The sequence below is a fragment of the Lacerta agilis genome, chromosome 1 (assembly GCF_009819535.1).
Source record: "Lacerta agilis isolate rLacAgi1 chromosome 1, rLacAgi1.pri, whole genome shotgun sequence".
Taxonomy (NCBI): domain Eukaryota; kingdom Metazoa; phylum Chordata; class Lepidosauria; order Squamata; family Lacertidae; genus Lacerta; species Lacerta agilis.
In genome coordinates, this window is record NC_046312.1 from 4,038,697 (window position 1) to 4,057,611 (window position 18,915).

The 18,915-nt window shown below is 48.2% G+C and overlaps 1 protein-coding gene across 1 annotated transcript in view; it reads left to right on the plus strand.

Annotated features, from left to right (window-relative positions):
- Positions 1-5,101: 5,101 nt before the first annotated feature.
- The window catches only part of ERO1A (endoplasmic reticulum oxidoreductase 1 alpha), a 29,269-nt gene continuing 15,455 nt past the window's right edge, over positions 5,102-18,915 (plus strand). Inside the window, exons 1-5 of the mRNA XM_033163813.1 lie at positions 5,102-5,393; positions 12,876-12,995; positions 13,211-13,294; positions 15,406-15,447; positions 18,379-18,455. Of these exons, the coding sequence (XP_033019704.1) occupies positions 5,298-5,393; positions 12,876-12,995; positions 13,211-13,294; positions 15,406-15,447; positions 18,379-18,455 (419 nt within the window). The 5' untranslated portion in view covers positions 5,102-5,297. The remainder of the gene's footprint in view (positions 5,394-12,875; positions 12,996-13,210; positions 13,295-15,405; positions 15,448-18,378; positions 18,456-18,915) is intronic.

An 18,915-nucleotide genomic window follows, 5' to 3' on the forward strand; every position in this document is an offset into this window, starting at 1 on the left:
TTTTGAAATTAATAAAATGTTATTCCCCACCCCCCACCCCAAGAAAGGAGGCGACCTTGCGGGCAAGAGAATTGTCTATTTCTAAGGGGCCATCTAGTCGGAGCCGCAGCAGTGTGGAAATCGCAGCTAAAGACTGGCTCCACGCTTCAGGTCAAGGCACTTGCCTGAGGTTGCTGGGAGGGCAGAGTGGTAGAATCACCAGAATAGTAGAGCTGGGAGGACCCCCAGAGAGGGTCTGATCCAGCAGGCTTTTCTTCTTCTTAGATTTTCACTGGGGTTTCAAAAGCAGCTCCTCCTAGTTAAAAGGGCGTTGAAATAGCTGTTGAAAACACCCCTCCTTGCACCCCGTAAGCAATTGTCTGAGCAATATCATTTTTAGCCATGTTGCAATGCGTTCTAGAGAAGTCGGTCGCATGTACTCAGAAGGCAGGCACAAGAAATGAGGAGACCTCCAGTGCCGGATTTACGTATAAGCTAAACAAGCTATATAGCTTAGGGTCCTACTCTCTTGGGGGCCCCCCAAAAAAATAAAAACGAAAAAAAAACTGGATGTACATTTCCAAAATGTAAGATAAAAAACAAATAAATTAAAACATACATACAGCAACAGTGTTTAGTGTTGTGTAGGCTTCTGTGGTGTAAGTCATGGGCCCCGCCTGCTAGCCTGCTCCCTCAAATATCACTGGTTTGCTCCTTTCTATATATAGGGTGCCTACATTCTGCATGGATGGGTTGCCTGGCAACATGTGCAAATGGCTTGAGATACCTATTAGGTCCATAAATGACCATATATAGCATATATTCAACAACAAAAACAGCGACAATTTGTTGTTGACAAAGGACAGCTGGATATATAAAGGGCCTCATTACATTCAGTAGCTGAGGGCCTCATCAAACCTAAATCTGGCCCTGCCTCAGGCATTGCGTCTTCTTCATCGCAGTCATGCTGTCAGGCTCTGCCATAAGCCATGCAACACACTTCTCTGTGAGCTTACTCTGATGTAAGTCTGGCTGCGTTCACTAGGACTTTTTAAAAAATTGTATGTATTAAGTTGTGTGCTAGACACTTCTAATCCCCCGGAATCAGCAAGTGTTGTAGATGTGTGTCAATAAACCATATATCCGCTGTGCATCATTTCTAAAAGTAAACACAGACCCTGAGCAAAGCTAATGGAATGCCTGGAATCTCACACGGCTTGGAGATTTTGGTGGCGTGCGTTGCAACATTATCCATCCTGCACTATTTGCAATCTAGAATCATAGAGTCATAGAGTTGGAAGAGACCCCAAGGGCCATCCAGTCCAACCCCCTGCCAAGCAGGAAACACCATCAAAGCATTCCTGACAGATGGCTGTCAAGCCTCTGCTTAAAGACCTCCAAAGAAGGAGACTCCACCACACTCCTTGGCTGGCAGCAAATCCCACTGTCCAACAGCTCTTAATGTCAGGAAGTTCTTCCTAATGTTTAGGTGGAATCTTCTTTCTTGTAGTTTGAATCCATTGCCCAGTGTCCGCTTCATCTTATGGTGCAGCAATGAAACTGCTAGCACAGCTGCAATACCTAAGCAGGGTCCAGTCTGGTTACAGATTGGATGGGGTATCCTGTACTCACAGGGTCCAGCCTGTGGAAAACCCGCAAGCAGAATTTGGGCACAAGGGTTCTCTGTCCTCATGTGGTATTCAGAAGCATTGTACTGCCTCTGTTATGGGTTGCTGGCAGCAACCGGAAAGTGTTTATGGACCCAGGAGAAGATGTTCTCCTTGAGAGCTGGGACCCTGAAGAACTGCTGGTGCAACGAGTGTTGCTGTCCTCTGACGTGTGCACACCCTTTGGTTATTTCTCAAAGACGCATTTCCTGTCTACCTGCTCTATTCTTGGAGCGCCTGGAGCAAGTCATCTCATAAGCATTAGAAAAGCAAGCCCCAAGGAAAAGATTCAACAACAATAACACAGCAACCAGAGTCCAATAAGCCGCGGGGAATAGCTACAGTGGCCACGATGTGCCCTACGTCATAGAAATGGTCCTCAGTTTGAAAAATCCTAGGAGCGGCACCCTCACAAAACTACAATTCCCAGCACCCTTAAACTACAGGTGGGGCTCCCTCCCAGCCCTACCTAGAGTGCCAGGGATTGAACTTGAGGCCTTCTGCATGCAAAACATGTGCTCTGCCATTGAGACACTGCCTTCCCCCTAAAGTGTGTGCCGTCCGCTATACTGTTTGCAATTCCTGCATGTTTTGTGTCATATAATTCACTTTCTTGGGCTCCATGATCACTGCAGATAGTGACAGCGGTTACGAAATTAGAAGATGCCTGCTTCTTGGGAGGAAAGCAATGACAAACCTAGACAGCATCTTAAAAAGCAAAGACATCACCTTGCCAACAAAGGTCCGTATAGTTATAGCTATGGTTTTCCCAGTAGTGATGTATGGAAGTGAGAGCTGGACCATAAAGAAGGCTGATCGCCGAATAATTGATGCTTTTGAATTATGGTGCTGGAGGAGACTCTTGAGAGTCCCATGGACTGCAAGAAGATCAAACCTATCCATCCTTAAAGAAATCAGCCCTGAGTGCTCACTGGAAGGGCAGATCCTGCAGCTGAGGCTCCAGTACTTTGGCCACCTCATGAGAAGAGAAGACTCCCTGGAAAAGACCCTGATGTTGGGAAAGATGGAGGGCACAAGGAGAAGGGGACGACAGAGGATGAGATGGTTGGACAGTGTTCTTGAAGCTACTAACATGAGTTTGGCCAAACTGCGAGAGGCAGTGAAGGATAGGCGTGCCTGGGGTGCTCTGGTCCATGGGGTCACGAAGAGTCGGACATGACTGAACGACTGAACAACATAGAGATACCGTATGCATATTCCAAACTCCTGTATCCCAGACGTTGAAGATAACTGAACAACATTCGACCCGGGACAGAGGCATAAGGCACATGGGTTGTTACCTCCACCTGGAATGACAGGGATTTATAAATTACTACCCGATGGGTGTGGCTCCTTCCCAACTGGTTGTGTATCCACCTTATGATAGCTCCTTCTAATCTGCATTTATCCAATCTGCAGGTGTCATTGTGAGCTGTCCTTGATAGACCAGCCGGTACATTCACAGCTCTGGTATTAATCATTAACACGCCCTGGTGCATCAGCAAATTGGCCCACACAGTTGCATTTAAGAGCTGATGCAAAGATTGCTCATTGTAGCACACAGTCCCCGGCATCTCACAATTCCAGGGTGTGCTTTCTTTCCAGTGCTGCTTGCCCAAATTGCGACCCACAACCAAATCCCAGGACCAAATCCCTTGTGTACTCAGTTACCTGTGAGAAAGCTCTGTTGAACTCAGTGGAGTTCATTTCCAACTAAGCAGGCATAAGATTGGGCAGTCAATGCATGCCAATGTGTGTCTTCTTAGAATTAAGGTGGCAATTTGACGCATGCTTACACAGGAGTAGATGCGCTCTTGGCCTGATCCCGCAGGCTCTTCTTATGTTCCCCGAAACAGGGCCCGAGTCCAAAAGCATCTCTCTCCCCACCTGTTTCCCAGCAAAATTGACTCCAAGGGTGGAGCTCCCCTCTGACTATACAATTAAAACACCATCATACCATTTTAAACAGGCATGGATCTCCACAAAGACTCCTGGGACCTGTAGTTTGTTAGGGTGCCGAGTGTTGTTAGGAGACCCTGTTCCCCTCCCGGCTCTACAACTCCCAGAGAGTCCCCTGGGAAGAGGGATTGATTGTTCAAACCTCTCTGGAAAGGGAAGGGAATAGGTGTCTCTCAGCAGCTCACCGCACCTGTAACAAATGACAAGCTCAAACTCAAGGTGCTAGTATACAAAGTGCTATACAAAGTCTAACTATAAGGTCACCTTACCCCACAAATGCCCACTCATTTGATCTGCAGAACTGGCCCTGTTACAGGTGCCACGGAATACCTGTTCCAGTTTGTAGGAAATCGATTTTTCCGTATGGCAGCACCTACACTTTGGAACTCCCTGCTTATTGACACCAGGTAGGCACCTTCACTGAACTCTTACTGGCACCTGCTAAAAGCATTTTTGTTCAGACAAGTCAACCCAAATATTTATATTGAAGATTCCACCCTTCATTTATTGCTGGTGTTAATTTTTGGAATGTTTTGATTGCTTTTCCTAATAATTTTATTGATTTATCCTTTAAGCAAACCATGTTGAGGCGGTTTTTCAGAATGCGGCAACTAGACTGGAGACTGGGAGCGGCCGCCGAGACCATATAACATCAGTCCTGAAAGACCTACATTGGCTCCCAGTTCGTTTCTGGGCACAATTCAAAATGTTGGTGCTGACCTTTAAAACCCTAAACGGCCTCGGTCCCGTATACCTGAAGGAGCGTCTCCACCCCGATCGTTCTGCCCGGACACTGAGGTCCAGCTCCGAGGGCCTTCTGGCGGTTCCCTCACTGCGAGAAGTGAGGTTTCAGGGAACCAGGCAGAGGGCCTTCTTGGTGGTGGCTCCCGCCCCGTGGATCGCCCTCCCATCAGATGCCAAGGAAATAAACAACTATCTGACTTTTAGAAGACATCTGAAGGGAGCCCTGTTTAGGGAAGTTTTTAATGACTGATTTTTTAATATATTTTTAATATTTTGTTGGAAGCCGCCCAGAGTGGCTGGGGAAACCCAGCCAGATGGGTGGGGTATAAATAGTAAATTATTTATTAATTATCATCATTATTAATTATCTGAAGAAGTGTGCATGCACACGAAAGCTCATACCAAGAACAAACTTAGTTGGTCTCTAAGGTGCTACTGGAAGGAATTTTTTATTTTATTTTGTTTTGACTATGGCAGACCAACACGGCTACCTACCTGTTTCTAAAAGTTTGTTTCCTGGACATCTGAATTGTTCCGTTCCTCAGCAATTCAAATATTGGATAGCTTTTCGTGTCTCTGTAGGAAATGTATACTTATGTTTGCATTCTACGATTTCCATTACTATTTAATTCGGCAAACCGAATGAAGGCTTGCGGCCGCTGCAAAATAGCGCTGAGTGATGCAGTGTACGCATGCGGCTTCCTCGGGAGCAAGCGTGCGCCTGGCTACGTCCGGAGGGCCGGCCAGGCGGCTTCCTCCGCCAATGAGGCCGGGCCAGATCAGGCCGGGGAAACCCGCCGGCGGCGCCGCTCCTCGCCTGCGGGCCGGGCCGCACGTCCACCGGCAGGAGGCGGAGGCAGGAGGCGGAGGCGAGAGGCGGGACGGAGCCGCCCCACCGCCGGCGCTTCGGAGCTGAGCTGCCCGGCAGAGCCACACTCGCGCGCAGCCATGCAGCCGCCTCTCGCCCTCCTCGTGCCTCTCCTCCTGGGCTGCGCAACTTGCGCGCAACCGCCGGGCTCCGCCGAGCAGCGCTGCTTCTGCCAGGTGAGTGGCGCCCCCCACCCTCGGCTGCCGGTCCCGGGGGGTGCGCCTGGTGCGTAAAAACGCAGCGTCGCGGGGCTTGCTCCAGAGGAAAGGGGTCCGGTTGGGGGTTCGGGTTGCCCTGAAAACAGCCGAGGGGGTGAACTGGTCCCGGGGCCCCCATCCTCTGAAGGCGCTCTGCACATGCTCACGGCACGACGGCGGCCTGGATTCAGGAGCTGAATTGGTGATGGCTTGGAGACGTTCTTAGGGGGTCGCGCGTCGGCTGCGTTTGCTTTTCCACGCGCCTCCCCTTGGAAAGGTTTTTATTTTTTTGTTTGTTTATTGGCTGAGCTTTTTTCGTTAGTCTTTAGGAGACGCAAATCACTGTCGATCTCCTTCTGCTTAATTACATTATTCATTGATGATTGGCATTGCTTAATGAGACTTGCGGTGGCGGTTCAGCTCCTCAAAGGCGCTGCTCCTTATATTGGCTGCTAATTGCGCCTTCCTTCTTTCAACGAGAGCAGGGAACTCCCAGGGCGCAACCTGCGGGCAACCGGCAGTGCGATCCTAAAACATACTCAGCGGTAAATCCCGAAGAGCTGTCTCTTCAGGAAGCCTGCACATGGTGGCAGAGAGCCTTGGTGCCTTTGGGAAGAAGGAAGGGGTGAAGAAAGGCAGGAACTGGGGTTCCATCCTGCCTTGGGAAGTGTTGCCGTTGACTGTAGAAGCTGAGACCCCTAAAAGTGTAGTAACAACAACAACAACAATAAATTTATGTATATGCTGTCCATCTGACTGTGTTGCTCCAGCCACTCTGGACAGCACCCAACAAAAAATACTAAAAACACAATGCAACATCAAACACTAAAAAATTCCCTAGGTAGGTTGTGGTTGGGTGCTCTGGATATGCCCAGAGACACTCTCTTCTTCATTGTTACTTTGTACATTCCAATCCCTGTTCTGCCCTCATCCTGCCCCAAACATCACCTGCAGCACTCTTTTATGGCAAACCTGTTATTTCAGAGAATCTACTTCTTAGTGGATCAGGCCCCTGCTTCATAAGCCTCCCCCCCAACCCCCAACCCCATGTATTTTGGCCTAGTATTGCAGCTTTCCCCAACCTTGTGCCCTTTTGATGCTTTGGGCATCCCTAACTCACCAGCTTAGGGGTGGCTGGGATAGATTCCTGTCTCAGTTTTCTAATATTTTATCTACCGGTATGTGCTTATTGCAAAACGAAATCGGATGCATCCTGCAAAGTAACACTGTTAGTGCAAGGACTTTCGGCTGTGGAACAGAGCTTCCCCTCCTTTCTTTGTGCACACCTTAAATGTGTTCTGGGGGTTCCCCCCTGAAAACCTCTGGAGCAGGCTTTGGAGAGGACGCAAGGAAATAGTTCTGTGGTCAAATTAGAAATCTTGCACTAACAGGACTGCTTCATTGAATGCCGCCCATAGAATTGTAGTAAACAGACAGTCGCTCCCACAAATCCTCCTGGTTTGACTCTGGTCTCCTGTCCAGCTTTTCTTGAGTTAACAATGCTTGCCGTTTTTGCCTTAACAGTAATTTCACCATATTTTCTCCATGGCCGCCTCCTCCATCCATTTGCTGAGTTCTTTTTTATAGGGGGTGACTAAGACCAATAAGTTATTCCTCTGTCTCTTGCAGCGCTTTTTCAGTGTGTGTGCGTGTGCGTGCGCGCATGGGTGCCTGGAGTTCGTTAATATGTTCTTCTGAACTCTATTAATGTGCAAATGACAGAGTGTTGGAGAAGGAAATGCAGAAGGTGTAAACAAACAGAGGTGGCGTGGTGTGTGAGCAATTACGCCAGGTATTCTGAAATGTGACCTTTCCTGGGTGGTTGACAATACCAGAGCTGCGCTGCCTGGTGAAAAAGCCCTCCCTGTAGGCTGTATTTACCCAGGAGAAATCTCCCTCGTATATGTATATACTCTTTAGAAGTTGTCCCTTAGTTACCCCAAAGATCCCACCCAGGCTGGGTTACATAGATCATAAAATCACATCTATCATAAAAAAACTGCAAGAACATTTTGCATACACGATTGCCATGAAACGAGAGCTGGTAGCCATGGGAAGGGAGAGGTGTCTTGTGTTTGAATCCTGCTTCCGGGTTTCCCGGAAGAGGCATCTGGTTGGACACTGTGAGAAAAGGATGCTGGACTCGGTGGGCTACTGGCCTGATCCAGCAGGTTCTCCTTACCGTCTTACGTTAAACTGAGCAGACTTCTCAATACAAGGCATGGTGCAGCCGCCAGTAAAATGGGAAAAGACTCCTTCCGCGTGCTTGTGAAAAAGGGTGCATGCTCAGCAACTGCTAGAAAGAAATTGACACGGGTTCAAGACAGGGAAGGTCTTTCCAGAGCTAGGGTCCTGCCATTGCGCTTGGCCAGGGGTCCCCAAACTAAGGCCCGGGGGCCGGATGCGGCCTAGTCGCTTTCTAAATCCGGCCCGCGGACGGTCCGGGAATCAGCGTGTTTTTACATGAGTAGAATGTGTGCTTTTATTTAAAACGGATCTCTGGGTTATTTGTGGGGCCTACCTGGTGTTTTTACATGAGTAGAATATGTCCTTTTATTTAAAATGCATCTCTGGGTTATTTGTGGGGCATAGGAATTCATTCATTTTTTTTTCCAAAATATAGTCTGGCCCCCCACAAGGTCTGAGGGACAGTGGGCCGGCCCCCTGCTGAAAACGTTTGCTGACCCCTGTGCTTGACAATTGGGGGTTGCCCTCGGCTGTGGGTGGGAACGCCAGGAGGGCCCCCCCTCCTAAAGATTCCGAGGCGAAGCCTTAACCAAAATGGGAGAAACACCTGGCAGATATTGGGGTCCCTGGTTGTTTTAGGGCAGAGCTTTCCGGACTTTACATGTTGGTGACCCACTTTTTTAGACATGCATCATTTCGCGACACAGTAATTCAGTTTCACTAGCAAACCGGAGATTAAACTAACCTCTTTGCAGCCCCGGGAGGAGTGCATGCGACACACCAACACACTGCAGCCTACACACCAATGTGTAGCGACACACCGTTTGGAAAGCTCTGCTTTATGGCTTTATAACTTAACATCTTGAACAGGGCCGGATTGAGGTTTGATGAGTCCCGAAGCTTCCTGAGCTCATGGGTCCTTTTAAATGTCCAGCTGTCCTTTGTCAACAACAAATTGCTGCTGTTTTTTATGTTGAATACATGCTATATGGTGATTTATGGACCTAATAGGTATCTAAAGCCATTTGCACATAACAAAATATGTGATATTTTAGGGAGCAGGCTAGCAGGCGTGGCCCATGACTTACATCATAGGAACCTACACAACACAAAAAACACTGTTGCTGTATGTAGGTTTTATTTTACAGTATTTGTTTTTTATCTTATATTTTGGAAATGTACATCCAGTTTTTTCCCCTTTAATTTTTTTTGGGGCCCCCCCTAAGCTATAGCTTGTTTACCTTATACGTAAATCCGGCACTGGTCTTGAACAGGAAGCATGTCAGGTTTTGCATCTCTCTGGCGTTTGGAAACTTCCTCTTTGACCTGTGTGCTGCAAAGCCGCCTCTGAGATTTCCTGGACTGGACACATGTGATCTCCCAAGGTGTGATTCTTGCATTTTGTGGAGTTGGGCTAGCTCAGGTCTCCAAACTAAGGCCCGTGGGCCGGATAAGGCTCGAGGGACTCATTTACCCGGCTTGTGGCGCCCCCCGCAGCCCGCTGCTGCCGCCCGCTCTTACCGGCGCGGCGCAGCTGTCCACTTCCAGGTCAGAGGAGCACCGGAAATAGCTTGTGCACATGCGCAAGCGTTATTTCCACTGCACATCTGGGTCAAAGGAGACCCGTGCACATGCGCACAAGCTATTTCCAGTGCTCCTCCGACCCTGAAGTGCGCTGGAAATAGCGTGTGCATACGCGTATGGGCGCGTGCTCCCCCGCCTTCCGGCCCACCGCGTAATCGGCTCTGGAGACACCGGCCCGAGGCGTGGTAGGTTTGCTGACCCCGGGCTAGCTGATCCTCTATGATTCCATGAATCCCCCAGTAGGGCCCAGTGAAAAGTCCTGGAATGGGGCATTCCAAGGGCAGGGGTGGGACTGAGCTGGCCTGGGATCTCGTGGATCCCAAACTGGTCCCACAGTCATCATGAGAGCAGGACCTCCAAAATGGTCCAAGGCCTGGAAACGATGCCTTATGAGGAACGGCTTAGGGAGCTGGGTATGTTTAGCCTGGAGAAGAGAAGGTTAAGGGGTGATATGATAGCCATCTTCAAATATATCAAAGGATGTCATCTAGAGGAGGGAGAAAGGTTGTTTTCTGCTGCTCCAGAGAAGCGGACACGGAGCAATGGACTCAAACTACAAGAAAGAAGATTCCACCTAAACATGAGGAAGAACTTCCTGACAGTAAGAGCTGTTGGACAGTGGAATTTGCTGCCAAGGAGTGTGGTGGAGTCTCCTTCTTTGGAGGTCTTTAAGCGGAGGCTTGACAGCCATCTGCCAGGAATGCTTGGATGGTGTTTCCTGCTTGGCAGGGGGTTGGACTGGATGGCCCTTGGGGTATCTTCCAACTCTAGGATTCTAGGATTCTGTAGCAGCTGCCAGGATCCATAAAGCCGCTCCGACAGGATGGCGAGTTAGGATTGTGCCCAAAAGCTTTCGTTAATTCACGGATGGGAGCAAATTTCAGTTGTAGAAGCTGAATACCTTGATGGAGGAAGACGGGATTCCATTTCCTTAAATTGCAGCTGGACTTCCTTTCATATTTCAGAAAGCATTCCATACGGAGGTTTTAGGCAGGCCTGGTTTGGAATCGCTGTAAGCCTTGGGAGAGGGAGAGGTAAAAATACAGCGGCGATAAAAACTCCTTCGGGAGGAAGGGCAGGATATAAATTCAGTAATTGAATAATAAAAAATAATAATAATAATTCAAAATAGACACCAAAAACATTTTAAAAATAAAAACATACGCATATTTCGTTGATGGCGAGTGATTAAAAATAATAAATTCTTTAATTAGTTGACCGTCCTGGTGGATAAGAATCTAAAGATCGCTTTGCTTGGTCAGAGCTAGGTTCGCCCAGTGTCCTTTTTCTATCAGGCGACAGCTACATTTCTCCAGTTGGCCATGATGAAAATGCATCCTGTGCTTTCTGCCCAGCATCTGACTCCAACACCTGTGTAGGTAAAGGTAAAGGTACTCCTGACCATTAGGTCCAGTTGCGGACGACTCTGGGGTTGCGGCGCTCATCTCGCTTTATTGGCCGAGGGAGCCGGCGTACAGCTTCCGGGTCATGTGGCCAGCAGGACAAAGCCGCTTCTGGCGAACCAGAGCAGCGCACGGAAATGCCGTTTACCTTCCCGCCGGAGCGGTACCTATTTATCTACTTGCACTTTGACGTGCTTTCGAACTGCTAGGTGGGCAGGAGCTGGGACCGAGCAACGGGAGCTCACGCCGTGGCAGGGATTCGAACCGCCGACCTTCTGATCAGCAAGCCCTAGGCTCTGTGGTTTAACCCACAGCGCCACCTGGGTCCCAACATCTGTGTAGGTAAAGGTAAAGGGACCCCTGACCACTAGGTCCAGTTGCGGACAACTTTGGGGTTGCGGCGCTCATCTCGCTTTATTGGCCGAGGGAGCCGGCGTACAGCTTCTGGGTCATGTGGCCAGCATGACAGAGCCGCTTCTGGCGAAACAAGAGCAGTGCACGGAAACGCCGTTTACCTTCCCGCCGGAGCGGTACCTATTTATCTACTTGCACTTTGACGTGCTTTTGAACTGCTAGGTGTGCAGGAGCTGGGACCGAACAATGGGAGCTCACCCTGTGACAGGGATTCGAACCGCCGACCTTCTGATCGGCAAGCCCTAGGCTCTGTGGTTTAACCCACAGTGCCACCCGCGTCCCATTTGTAGGTACACTGCCTCTATTTAGCTGGGGGCAGGGGTAACAGACCTTGCGTTCTGACTCATCCTTTCTTTTGAACATCACACCTAAGCTATTGTGCTGTTGCCACATCTCGAGGGAGTGCATTCTGCGAGTTAATTATGTGTTGTGCGTCTGTGCAAAAGTGCTGGGTCTGCTGGGTGACTCATTTGCAAGGCTGGGAGGGGAGGAGAGCAGATTCCTTTCCTCCTAGAGAGAAAGAGAAGGTGTGTGTGTATGTATCTTAGAGGTATAGAGGGGAAGGGTCAGCAAAGCTTTTCAGCAGGGGGCCGGTCCACTGTCCCTCAGACCTTGTGGGGGGCCGGACTATATTTTGAAAATTAATAATAACAATGAACCAGTTCCTATGCCCCACAAATAACCCAGAGATGCATTTTAATTAAAAGCACACATTCTACTCGTGTAAAAACACACTGATTCCTGGACCGTCCACGGGCCGGATTGAGAAGGCGATTGAGCCGGATCCGGCCCTCGGCCCTTAGTTTGCGTACCCATGGCGATACACCTTCTCCGTCTTCAATGGGATTTGAAAAGCCATGCATTTGAAAAGCCAAGCCAGCTAAATGGCCCACCTGGAACACAGCAGGTGAACAGGTGCCGGATTGCAGGCTGTGTCAGCAACAGTCCTGGCCATTTAGGAGGGTGCAACGCTTTGCATTTGACAGGGAATTACAAGGAGAAGTTGAATAAGAAGCAGGCAGGGATTTGCATCTCTCTGGCATGTGGCAACTTCCTTCCTGCCTACGTGCTGCCAGGCCACCTCTGAAGTTTCCTTTGCCGGAAGCAACTGCGCTGGTAAAAGCTTCTTGAATTCAGTTTCCCCAGGGGGGGTTGTTGCCTCACTCATGCCAACAATGGCAGGGCAGAAAAAAGTGACCTGAAAGCTTTTTCTTTGAATGGCAAGGCTCCAGAGAGGGACAGTTTCCTGCATGCATTGAAGCCTAGTTTAAAATAATAATAATAATAATAATAATAATAATAATAATAATAATTACCGCTGTTGCAGTTTCAGGCTGAGCTGAATCATAAATATGCTCTGCATTTGAGGATTTGGCGTTACTCCTGTAACCTGTAGTAGTACCAATGTTATATTAAAAAGGAATATTCCAAAGACTTTGCAGGATAGATAGGACACTTCCATCACATATGAGAGTAGGTACTTGTTCTGCCACATAAGGTACTTTCTAAAATTATGCTGTAGTGAAGCTAAATATCAATCTTAAAGTGTGGGGGAATGAGGTGGGTAGGATGATATTTTTTTGGGGGGGCAGGGGGAAGTAGCCAGAGTTCGGCCCCTCTGCCACTCAAAATCGCAGCCTCCTTTTGATGTTTTTATTTAATTTTTTTTAAGTTGGGGTTTCAGTACACACACCTCTGTGTAACATTTAATTTACCCCTGGTAGGTTTGTTTTAAAGGTGACCTGGATCGAGTATGTAAAGTGCTTTCATCATTTCAGTACACATATAAATGTTAATTATGTTGTTGTTTTCGTTAGACGCCCCCTAATTATTTTGCTGCTCTCCAGTCCTCATTGCTTCTTAATTTCCTTAGGTCACTGGCCATTTGGACGACTGTACTTGCGACGTTGAGACTATTGACAGCTACAACAACCGCAAGATTTTCCCCAGCCTGCAGAAACTTTTGGAAAGTGATTATTTCAGATATTACGAGGTGATGCTTAAACTTTTTTCTTTTTTTTTTTAAATGTCACCTCCAAATGCCTTGGCAAACCGTTTCTTTAAAAAAAACACCAAAAGCTGTGCTTGCCTCATCGTAACTCTAAAATTTCATCTTTTCCTGACAAGTTAAAAACTCTTCTCTCTTGCCTCGAAGTAAAAATTCCCCCAGACAAACCCAAGCATCTTCTTCTGCCTTGATCTCTGCAGGTTAACCTAAAGAAGCCTTGTCCATTTTGGAGCGACGACAGTCACTGTGGAATTAGAGACTGTGCAGTAAAGCCATGCCCATCGGTAAGTGTGAAAGATCTCAGAGCTGGAAGGGACCACGAGGGTCATCTAGTCCAACCCCCTGCAACGCAGGAATCTTTTGGCCCCATGTGGGGCTCGAACTCACGGCACTGAGATTTAAGAGTCTCATGCTCTGCGCAGCTTGCAGACTTAACATATAGAATTAAGAGAACAAGAAGAACGTAGAGAAGATTGGAAAACGTTTATTGAATACATGGGGGGGGGATTGTGTACATTTGAAAACTCTGGCAGCATTAAGATAAATTCAACAGTGTAAATAAGTTTTGATGGGTGTACAGTCATACCTCGGGCTATGTGTGCTTCAGGTTGCGTTTTTTTCGGGTTCTGAACGTGGCAACCCCGGAAGTGTTTACTTTTGGGTTTCACCCGGCGAGCATGCGCAGAAGCGTTCTGTGCGGTTCACGCATGCGCAGAAGTGTTCTGCGCAGTTCATGCATGCGCAGAAGCGCGATATTGCCGCTTGGGTTATGGACTTTTCAGGGTGCGAACGGCACCCCGGAACGGATTGGGTCCGTAACCCGAGGTACCACTGTAAAAATGGAAAACCGATTGGTATAGTTTTTACAAAATATGCAGGGATCTATGATATGCGAAATGAACCAAGGAAAGAGAAGAAGAGAAGATTTTTTTAAGGATGTTAAAGTGAGTATTTTAAATTGCAAAACAAAACTTAATAAAAGACTTGAGGCAGAAGACTTGACACAGAACTAGGATCTCTCCCCCCCCCTTACATTGTAGGACATGCATTTGGGCAGATTTCCTGTCTTGCGTTCGGATTAGGGACTCCTTGCATCAGCACTGCAAGCAGATGCAATCGAGTTTGTGATTAGGGCTTCCTGCCAGCCTCTTGTCCCCAAACACAAGGTCTCGCTTGAGAGGAAGGAAGGGGGCCCAGAAGTCGAGATCTGCAAGGAGCTGAGCACGGCAAGAGATTTGCAGCCACCTTAAAGCTGCGGTATCCAATGAAACTGAATGTTGGAAGAATCGGGACAGATAAGAGAAAGGGCTCATTCACCACAGAGTTAATCTGCGGAACTCACTGCCACAGGAGGCAGCAATGGCCACCAGCTGGGATGGCTTTAAAAGACTGGATAAATGCATGGAGGAGAGGGCTGCCGATGGCTGCCAGCTGCTTCTCTTCCCTCCTCCTCCTCCTTTTCTTCGTGCATCTGGGGCTGCCAAACCATACCAGATCTTGGCAAGAGGGGACCGTGATAGCAAACCCCAAGTGTTGAGGGCATATAGAAACAGAGCCAAAGCAGGGCCAGGGAGAAGCGAGAGAGGAGGAGCTGAAGAACAGGGATGCAGTTGAAATCCCTGCACTGCACGGGGTTGGTCTGGATGACCCTTGGGGTCCCTTCCAACTCTGCGATTCTTTGATTCTATAAAAATTTACAGAATACCAAACAGAGAAAACGTGCACCAAAGCAGCCCAACGATTGGCTCCTTCTCCCTAGCGGTGCTGTGATTCTGCACCCTGGGCAAAGGACTCTTTAATCCTCCCTCCATCCCTTGAGAGCTGGGACCGAGGCCCTGGCAGACCCCCCCGCCCCCCTTCTGAGGAATTTGGAGGCTTTTGGTTGGAGGCCTTTGCCAAATGGCTCTTGGGAACAGGAGCATCGCTTTGGCTAATGAATGCTGGTCCAGGGATATATATGAATGCCTCGGCCCATCATACCTGAAGGAGCGTCTCCACTCCCGTCGTTCAGCCCGGACACTGAGGTCCAGCTCTGAGGACCTTCTGGCAGTTCCCTCATTGCGAGAAGTGAGGTTACAGTGAGCCAGGCAGAGAGCCTTCTCGGTGGTGGCGCCCGCCCTGTGGAACGCCCTCCCATCAGATCTCAAGGAAATAAAGAACTATCTGACTTTCAGAAGACATCTGAAGGCAGCCCTTTTTAGGGAAGCTTTTAATGTTTGATGTTTTGTTCTGTTTTTAGTGTTCTGTTGGGGGCCGCCCAGAATGGCTGGGGAAACCCAGCCAGATGGGCAGGGTATAAATAATAATAATAATAATAATAATAATAATAATAATAATAATGGGGGGAAATGGCTTACAATGAAATGGGATTTCATTTTGTAACTTCTGTTTTCAGGATGAAGTCCCTGGCAGAATTAGGTCGGAGAGTCACAACAAGGTAAGTCCTGGGAGGGTCCCGGGCAAAACGGAGCTGTTGGACTGTGACCTAAAAAGGTAAAGGGACCCCTGACCGTTAGGTCCAGTCGCGGACGACTCTGGGGTTGCGGCGCTCATCTCGCTTTACTGGCTGAGGGAGCCGGCGTACAGCTTCCGGGTCATGTGGCCAGCATGACTAAGCCGCTTCTGGCAAACCAGAGCAGCGCAAGGAAACGCTGTTTACCTTCCCGCCGGAGCGGTACCTATTTATCTACTTGCACTTTGACGTGCTTTCGAACTGCTAGGTGGGCAGGAGCTGGGACCGAGCAACGGGAGCTCACCCCGTCATGGGGATTCGAACCGCCGACCTTCTGATCAGCAAGCCCTAGGCTCTGTGGTTTAACCCACAGCGCCACCCGCATCCCTTGGACTGTGACCTAGTTCTGCCTATCCTAGGGGAAGAATAATAGAATTGTAGAGTTGAATGGAACGCTGAGGGTCATCTAGTCCAATCCCCCACAATGCAGGAATAGGCAGCTGTCCCTTACGGGGATCGAACCTGCAACCTTGGCGTTATCAGCACCACGCTTTATAACCAACTGAGCTACCGGCAGTTCATAGCTCAGTGGGTAGAGCACCTTCTTTGCATGTACAGGTTGCAAACAGGATGGGTGACACCTGGCTTGAGAGTAGTACATGTGAAAAGGATCTAGGAGTCTTGGTAGACCACAAACTTGACATGAGTCAACCGTGTGATGCAGCAGCTAAAAAAGCCAACGCAATTCTGGGCTGCATCAATAGGAGTATAGCATCTAGATCAAGGGAAGTAATAGTACCACTGTATTCCGCTCTGCTCAGACCTCACCTGGAGTACTGTGTCCAGTTCTGGGCACCACAGTTCAAGAAGGATACTGACAAGCTGGAACGTGTCCAGAGGAGGGCAACCAAAATGGTCCAAGGCCTGGAAACGATGCCTTATGAGGAACGGCTTAGGGAGCTGGGTATGTTTAGCCTGGAGAAGAGAAGGTTAAGGGGTGATATGATAGCCATGTTCAAACATATCAAAGGATGTCATATGGAGGAGGGTGAAAGGTTGTTTTCTGCTGCTCCAGAGAAGCGGACACGGAGCAATGGATTCAAACTACAAGAAAGAAGATTCCACCTAAACATTAGGAAGAACTTCCTGACAGTGAGAGCTGTTGGACAGTGGAATTTGCTGCCAAGGAGTGTGGTGGAGTCTCCTTCTTTGGAGGTCTTGAAGCGGAGGCTTGACAGCCATCTGTCAGGAATGCTTTGATGGGGTTTCCTGCTTGGCAGGGGGTTGGACTGGATGGCCCTTGGGGTCTCTTCCAACTCTAGGATTCTATGTAGAAAGGACTCAGTTAAATTTCTGGCATCTCCAGTTAGGGCCGGGACTGTCTCCTGCCTGAAGCCCTGGAGAGCTGCTGCCAGCCTGTGTAGACAGTATTGAGCTGGAAGGACCAAAGGTCTGTCTCAGTATAAGGCAGCTTCCTGTGTTCCTGGCTATGACATTTCTTTTTAGGGTTTTTTTTAGTCATCCTGGCCGCTTAGCAACCATCCAAGCAAGGCCTCTCAGTTGCAGGTTTTGCCGGAAGCAGTAAGCAAACAAATGCCGTGAATTTATATATACTGTTAGTGATGTGAGGTGAGAATAATCTCCGGAGAATATTCTCCACAAACTGCAAATTCTAATGTAAGAACCAGTTTTACAACCCACGCTGAAAAAAATCTAGTAAACAATAAGTCAAGCTGTGATATTGCCAGTGTAAGTAATGAATAATGATTTTTTTTAAAATCCAGTTACATTCCTTACATTACTGGGCATTGTGTCACTCACTTTTGGCAGTTCTGAAATGTGAGCTACAGAAAACTTTTTTTTTTTAGTTTAAAAAATGCTATTCATTTAATTTGCCGAACATTTGAATTCGTATATATTTCTACTATATGTAAAATTGATGGTAAATATACAGGTGTCTACTGACTGGTTTTTTAAAATTTGTTTGTTTTCCCAAAATGACCCCTGAATTTTTGAATTTTATTGATATTGATGCTGCATTTATGTTGTATTTTATGCTTTTTTAAAGTCGCATTTTAATCAATTTTTTATATTTGCTGCTAGCCGCCCTGAGCCCGGTTTTTAAACCAGGAAGGGTGGGGTACAAATAAAAAATTATTATTATTATTAATTAGTGGCAGGCTTAGGGATTAATTATATCATTTTCAATGCATTAGAATTATATCATTTTCAATGCATTAAAATGAATATTCTCCCATTTTAAATGAAAATTCTCTAATACTCACATTAATTGAGAATATTCTCGACAATATTCTCCAAAAGATTATTCTCAAAATTTTAACATCACTATATACCATCAGTGGTGTAGCGTGGGGTGCAAAATGGTTAGGGGCGCAAAAGTTCAACATCTGGTTGTGTCGCTGGGCTCCGTCGAAAACGGCTTCCCCATGCGAACCAGGGAGTGACCTAACCAGACAATGCAACGACTCTTCTTATCTCTACGGCTCCGATCTCCTGGGTAACACAGATGCCATTAGGCAGTTGAATGCGCATGCGTACGCCGTCCATTTCCCTCCCTCCAAACCCCGTCCCTCTGCGTGGCCCCGAACACTGGCAACCCACGTTATGCCACTGCACACCATTCTTGGACTAGCTATTTCCCGGGTGTTCACGCCCATGAGATTTCACCAAATGCATCCTCTCTTTACCCCCACAAAAGACGCTACACCAGTTTGCCCAGTTCACAAAGCTGCAATGTGTGTGATCTGGGTAGGTGTAGATGTGACTTCCTGGGTGGTCCATGGGCCGGCTGGTAGCTTTCTTCTGGCTTGGTTGGTTTTAGTGACTCCTGGTGGCCTTCTCCACGGCAGTGGACTCCAATCAGCTTGAAAACAAACCTCTTGTTTTGCTCTGCAGTATTCCGAAGCCGCTGCCCACCTCGCCGAGGACTGCGAAGAAGCCGAGAGACTTGGAGCCGTTGATGGATCCCTGAGGTGCGATTTCTTCATCTCGATAAACTGGGGCGGCCTGTGAGGCAGGGTGTTCAACCACGAAAGCTGCACGGAGACTTTCCTGCAAGCTCCCTTCTCACTGTTTAGAGTCCCGTGGGCGCCTGAAGCTCACAAAGGCAACAGGAAGGGTCCGAATCACACATGCAAGGCCACATCTGCACTGCACACCTAAATCACTACGATACCACTTGATAAACAGTCATGGCTTCCCCCAGAGGATCCTGGGAGTTTGTGCTGAGAGTTGTTCGGAGACCCCCTTTATTCCCCTCCCAGAGCTACAATTCCCAGAGTGGTTTAAACTGGGCCATCCAGATGTTTTGGCCTACAACTCCCATGATCCCTAGCTAACAGGACCAGTGGTCAGGGATGATGGGAATTGTAGTCCAAAGCGTCTGGAGGGCCGAAGTTTGGGGATGCCTGGTTTAAACCACCCGTGTCTCTT